Source organism: Oncorhynchus keta, unplaced genomic scaffold (genome assembly GCF_023373465.1).
Source record: "Oncorhynchus keta strain PuntledgeMale-10-30-2019 unplaced genomic scaffold, Oket_V2 Un_contig_18361_pilon_pilon, whole genome shotgun sequence".
Classification (NCBI taxonomy): domain Eukaryota; kingdom Metazoa; phylum Chordata; class Actinopteri; order Salmoniformes; family Salmonidae; genus Oncorhynchus; species Oncorhynchus keta.
In genome coordinates this window covers 1-6,285 of record NW_026280879.1, presented here as the reverse complement: position 1 = coordinate 6,285, position 6,285 = coordinate 1, and the positions used below count along the sequence as shown (strand labels likewise).

Sequence of the window (6,285 nt, the reverse complement as noted above, 5' to 3'; positions counted from 1 at the left end):
TCTCTCTCCCCATCTCACTCTCTCTCCCCATCTCCTCTCTCCCCCATTCCCCCATCTCCTCTCTCTCCCTCTCTCCCCATCTCTCTCTCTCTCCCCCATCTCCACTCTCTCCCCATCTCCCCATCTCCCTCTCTCTCCCCCATCTCCTCTCTCCTCCCTCTCCCTCTCTCCCCTCCTCCATCTCTCTCTCTCCCCCATCTCCCCATCTCTCTCTCTCCCCATCTCCCTCTCTCTCTCTCCCTCTCTCTCTCCCCCATCTCTCTCTCCTCCCCCATCTCCCCCATCTCTCTCTCTCCCCCATCTCCCTCTCTCCCCCATCTCCCTCTCTCCCCTCCCCCAGGAGAAGCAGCGTATGACAGACCGGTTGGAGGACACCAGTCTGAGGCTGAAGGATGAGATGGACCTCTACAGGAAGATGATGGACAAGCTGTGGCAGAACAGACATGAATTCCAGAAGGAGAGAGAGGCCATGCAAGAGGTACGGACACACACACACACACACACACACACACAATATATTTTCCTCCATTCGTTCCTATTGCACTCAACTGCTTTAGTGACCAAATTCACCACTTTCTATATTTTAACTTCTAACCACCTAGGAAACTACATTGATGTGACAGACAAACTCTCCCTCCCTCCGTCCCTCCCTCTCTACCCCTCCCTCTCTACCCCTCCCTCTCTACCCCTCCCTCTCTACCCCACCCCCCCTCCCTCCATCTCTCCCCTTCCCTCCCTCTCTCCCTTCATCTCTCCCCTTCCCTCCCTCTGTCCCTCCCTCTCTATCTCTCCCCCCCTCTCCATCCCCACCCCCCCTCCCTCCCTCCATCTTTGTAGTTGATAGAGGACCTGCGTCGGGAGTTGGAGCACCTGCAGCTGTTTAAGCTGGGTTCAGAGGCGGGGCAGGGGGCGGGGCTATCAGAATACAACGCCAAGACACGGGAAATAGAGATGGAGCATGAGGTCAAGAGACTCAAACAGGTGAGGCTCATAGACACACACACACACACATAGACACACACACACACACATAGACACACACACATTCACACACATTCACACACACAGACACACACACACATAGACACACACACACACATTCACACACATTCACACACACACACACACACACACACACACACACATAGCACACACACATAGACACACACACACACACACACGTACACACACACACGCGCTGAACGTGTACACACACACACACGCTGAACGTGTACACACACACACACGCTGAATGCGTACACACACACACTGGACGTGTACACACACACTGGACGTGTACACACACACACATGCTGGACGTGTACACACACACACACAGAGACATACACAAAACCCAGACAAATTGAGGCTGTTCTGAGGGCAAAAGGAGGTGAAACTCAATATTAGGAAGGTGTTCAATATTAGAAACATTTTCTCAGTTTATATTCTAACTCCTCTTTCTCCTTCCTCCCTCCCTTCCTCTCTCCACCCCTTCCCCTCTCCCTCTCTCTCTCTCCACCCCTTCCCCCCTCTCCCTCTCTCTCCACCCTACAGGAGAACTTTAAGCTGCAGGACCAGAACATGACCTGAACAGTCAGATCCTCCAGTCTGAGTCTGTATGAAGCTAAGAACCTGTTTGCCTGCCACACCAAGGCCCAGTCACTGGCTGCTGAATAGACAACGCTTCTAGGGACGAGTGAGAGGGTCACAGCTGTAGGGTAGAGTGCTGGTGGGGTAGAGTGTATTGGGGTTAGAGTGGGGTAGGGTAGAAGTAGAGTGGGTGGGGTAGAGGTGGTGGGGTAGGGTAGAGTAGGGGTAGGGTAGAGTGGAGTAGGGTAGGGTGGAGTGGGGTAGAGTGGAGTGGGGTAGAGTGTATTGGGGTTAGAGTGGGGTAGGGTAGAGTAGAGTGGAGTGGGGTAGAGTGGAGTGGGGTAGGGTAGAGTAGGGTAGGGTAGAGTGGAGTAGGGTAGGGTGGAGTGGGGTAGAGTGGAGTGGGGTAGAGTGGAGTGGGGTAGAGTAGAGTGGGGTAGAGTAGAGTGGGGTAGAGTGGAGTGGGGTAGAGTAGAATGGGGTAGAGTGGAGTGGGGTAGAGTGGAGTGGGGTAGAGTGGAATGGGGTAGAGTAGAATGGGGTAGAGTAGAGTGGGGTAGGGTGACATACAGAAATCAGCAGGAGAGGGGACGGTTGAGCTACAGGCTCATGTTAGTCACTTTGTGTCAAATGTCATTTTATTTGTTTAAAAAAATCTCTATCTTTTGATTGACATTCTCTCATGCTCTCTCTCCCCCTACCTCCCTCCCTCCCTCCCTCCTGTCCTCCTCCCTTTCCCTCTTGTCCTCCTCCTCCCTCCTCCCTCCTGTCCTCCTGCCCTCCCTCCTCCCTGCTGTCCTCCTCCCTCCTCCTCTCCCTCTCATTTCTCCCTGCTCCCTTCCCCATTTCCTCTCATTTCCTCCCTGCTCTCCTTCCTTTCTCATTTCTTCTCAAGTTTCTCTCTTTCTCTCGTTCTCTCTTCCTCCTTCCCTTTCTCTCTTTCTCTCGTTTCCTCTCCTTTCTCTGCTTCCTCTCTTCTCTCTTCCTCGTTCCCTTCCCTCTCCTTTCTCTCGTTTCTTCCCTCTCCCCGCTCTCTCCCTCCTCTTCCTCCCCGTCCCTCTCCTCCTCGCTCTCCCTCTCCTGCCTTCCCTCTCTCCCTCCCTCCTCCCCGGCCTCTCCCTCTGGGGGGCCTCCCTCTCCCTTTCTCCTGTTCCTCCCCTCCCTCTCTCCTCTCCTCATTTCCTCCTTCCTCCTGTCTCCTCTCTCAAGCTCTCCCTTCCTCTCTCTCTCGTCTCCTCTCTCCTCCTCTCCCCTCCTCCCTCTCCTCCTTCCTCCTCCCTCTCTCCTCTCCTCGCTCCCTCCCTCCCACCTGTCGCCCTCCTCCTCCTCATCTCCTCTTAGTTGGTGGATGCTTCTGAAGGAGCAGGAGTGTGTTAACCTCCGTCTGAGACAGTATATGGATAAAATCATCCTGGCCATTCTGGACCACAACTCCCTATCCTGGAGATCAAGAGTAACAGTTAAACACACACACACACACACACACACACACACACACACACACACACACTTCCATGCCTGGGGATGGGACAACTTAAACAACAGACACTGAAAACAACTGACAGCTGTCTGTGGTTTACAGCTGAAATCCGCCGCTTCACTTCATTCGTCAACAACTCTGAGTTAGATGTCCCGCCCTTATCTATCCCACCAATGATGAACTGTTATTACGTTGCCAAGAAGAGAAACACTGTGGTACTGAATGACACTATCCGGAGACGAGCAGTATTATGAGGGTGTTCACTATGATGATGATAATTATTCTAAGTTAGTTGACACACTCTCCCTCTGGGTTCACGACTCCAGGATGACTGTCCACTAGCCTACAATGATGTCATCATTTATTACTGATTTAACATTTGCAAACCGGAGCGCGCCACTTTTGATTGGCTAACTGAGCTGTTCGATCACGTTCAAAAGTGGGTAAAGGTCGTAGGTGAGCCGGACGAGGAAGTGTAACAGATGGCGTGGGTAGGTTAAGACGAGGGATTTTAAGAGTCCTTCGGGTTAAGGTCTGATAGCTTGGTAGAGATGGGAGTCGTTGGTCATATTATGGACCTTTTGGATGTTTGATGCCGGGATACAGTAGCCATCAACCGTGAGGTGTGACTCACCCCTCCCCCCCTCCCTCCCTCCCTCCCTCCCTCCCTCCCTCCCTCTCTGTCCTGTGTCAATGGTCACCTCCATCAACCGTGAGGTGTGACACACCCCTCCCTCTCTGTCCTGTGTCAATGGTCACCTCCATCAACCGTGAGGTGTGACACACCCCTCCCTCTCTGTCCCAGTCACTGGTCACCTTATCAACCGGCGGTGGGGAGGTGACTCACCCTCCCTCCCTCCCTCCTCCTCCCTCCCTCCCCCTCCTCCCTCCCTGTCCTGTGTCAATGGTCACCTCCATCAACTGTGAGGTGTGACACACCCCTCCCTCCCTCCCTGTCCTGTGTCAATGGTCACCTCCATCAACCGTGAGGTGTGACACCCTCCCCTCTCTGTCCTGTGTCAATGGTCACTCTATCAACCGTGAGGTGTGACTCACCCCTCCCTCCCTCCTCCCTCCCTCCCTCCCTGTCCTGTGTCAATGGTCACTTCCATCAACTGTGAGTGTGACACACCCCTCCCTCCCTGTCCTGTGTCAATGGTCACCTCCATCAACCGTGAGGTGAGACACACCCTCCCCTCCCTGTCCTGTGTCACTGGTCCCTCCATCAACCGTGAGGTGTATTTTCCCCTCCTCTCTGTCCTGTGTCAATGGTCACCTCCACATTAACCGTGGTGGGCTCACCCCTCCCTCCTCCCTGTCCTGTGTCAATGGTCACCTCCATCAACCGTGAGGTGTGACTCACCCCTCCTCCTCCTTCCAATGGTCCCTCCATCAACCGTGGTGTGACACACCCCTCCTCCCCTCCTGTCCTGTGTCAATGGTCACCTCCATCAGCCGTGAGGTGAGACTCACACTCCCTCCCTCCCTGTCCTGTGTCAATGGTCACCTCCATCAACCGTGAGGTGTGACTTCACCCCTCCTCCCTCCTGTCCTGTGTCAATGGTCACCTCCATCAACCGTGAGTGTGACTCACCCTCCTCCTCCTGTCCTGTGTCAATGGTCACCTCCATCAACATGGTGTGATCACCCCTCCTCCCTCCTGTCCTGTGCCAATGGTCACCTCCCATCAGCAGTGAGTGAGACTCACCCCTCCCTCTCTGTCCTGTGTCAATGGTCACCTCCATCAACCGTGAGGTGTGACTCACCCCTCCCTCCCTCCCTGTCCTGTGTCAATGGTCACCTCCATCAACCGTGAGGTGAGACTCACCCCTCCCTCCCTGTCCTGTGTCAATGGTCACCTCCATCAACCGTGAGGTGTGACTCACCCCTCCCTCCCTCCCTGTCCTGTGTCAATGGTCACCTCCATCAACCGTGAGGTGAGACTCACCCCTCCCTCCCTCCCTGTCCTGTGTCAATGGTCACCTCCATCAACCGTGAGGTGTGACTCACCCCTCCCTCCCTCCCTGTCCTGTGTCAATGGTCACCTCCATCAACCGTGAGGTGAGACTCACCCCTCCCTCCCTCCCTGTCCTGTGTCAATGGTCACCTCCATCAACCGTGAGGTGTGACTCACCCCTCCCTCCCTCCCTGTCCTGTGTCAATGGTCACCTCCATCAACCGTGAGGTGAGACTCACCCTCCCTCCCTCCCTCCCTCCCTCCCTCCCTCCCTGTCCTGTGTCAATGGTCACCTCCATCAACCGTGAGGTGTGACTCACCCCTCCCTCCCTGTCCTGTGTCAATGGTCACCTCCATCAACCGTGAGGTGTGACTCACCCCTCCCTCCCTCCCTGTCCTGTGTCAATGGTCACCTCCATCAACCGTGAGGTGTGACACACCCCTCCCTCCCTCCCTCTCCTCCCTCCCTCCCTCCCTCCACTCACCGTGCCGTCCCTCCCTCCCTCCCTCCCTCCTGTCCTGTGTCAATGGTCACCTCCATCAACCGTGAGGTGTGACTCACCCCTCCCTCCCTCCCTCCTCTCTCCTCGCACTATCCTGTCAGTCAATGGTCACCTCCATCAACCGTGAGGTGTGACACACCCCTCCCTCCCTCCCCTCCCTCCCTCCCTCCCTCCCTCCTGTCCTGTGTCAATGGTCACCTCCATCAACCGTGAGGTGTGACTCACCCCTCCCTCCCTCCCTGTCCTGTGTCAATGGTCACCTCCATCAACCGTGAGGTGTGACACACCCCTCCCTCCCTCTCTGTCCTGTGTCAATGGTCACCTCCATCAACCGTGAGGTGTGACTCACCCCTCCCTCCCTCCCTGTCCTGTGTCAATGGTCACCTCCATTAACCGTGAGGTGTGACTCACCCCTCCCTCCCTCCCTGTCCTGTGTCAATGGTCACCTCCATCAACCGTGAGGTGTGACTCCACCCCTCCTCTCCCTCCTCTCTGTCCTATCTGTGTCAATGGTCACCTCCATCAACCGTGATGTGAGCTCACCCTCCCTCCCTCCCTCCCTCCCTCCCTCCCTCCCTCCCTGTCCTGTGTCAATGGTCACCTCCATCAACCGTGAGGTGTGACTCACCCCTCCCTCCCTCCCTGTCCTGTGTCAATGGTCACCTCCATTAACCGTGAGGTGTGACTCACCCCTCCCTCCCTCCCTCGTCCTGTGTCAATGGTCACCTCCATTAACCGTGAGGTGTGACTCACCC

General features: G+C 55.6%; 1 protein-coding gene and 1 long non-coding RNA gene across 5 annotated transcripts; both read left to right on the top strand.

Moving 5' to 3' along the window:
- Positions 1–340: 340 nt before the first annotated feature.
- On the top strand, positions 341–1,590 carry LOC127920099 (rab11 family-interacting protein 4A-like; the record flags this gene model as incomplete). Its single annotated transcript, XM_052503907.1, has 3 exons — positions 341–478; positions 838–981; positions 1,555–1,590. Coding segments are annotated over 3 exons (318 nt in total), but the record flags the coding sequence as incomplete, so codon positions are not given.
- Positions 1,591–5,134: 3,544 nt separating this feature from the next.
- On the top strand, positions 5,135–6,237 carry LOC127920098 (uncharacterized). 4 transcript variants are annotated; one of them, XR_008105085.1, is made up of 5 exons: positions 5,135–5,255; positions 5,395–5,456; positions 5,745–5,806; positions 5,869–5,992; positions 6,148–6,237. It is a non-coding gene; the product is annotated as an uncharacterized LOC127920098 (long non-coding RNA). The 4 variants fall into 4 exon arrangements; XR_008105086.1 differs by lacking the exon at positions 5,395–5,456; XR_008105087.1 differs by lacking the exon at positions 5,745–5,806.
- The last annotated feature ends 48 nt before the right edge of the window (positions 6,238–6,285 follow it).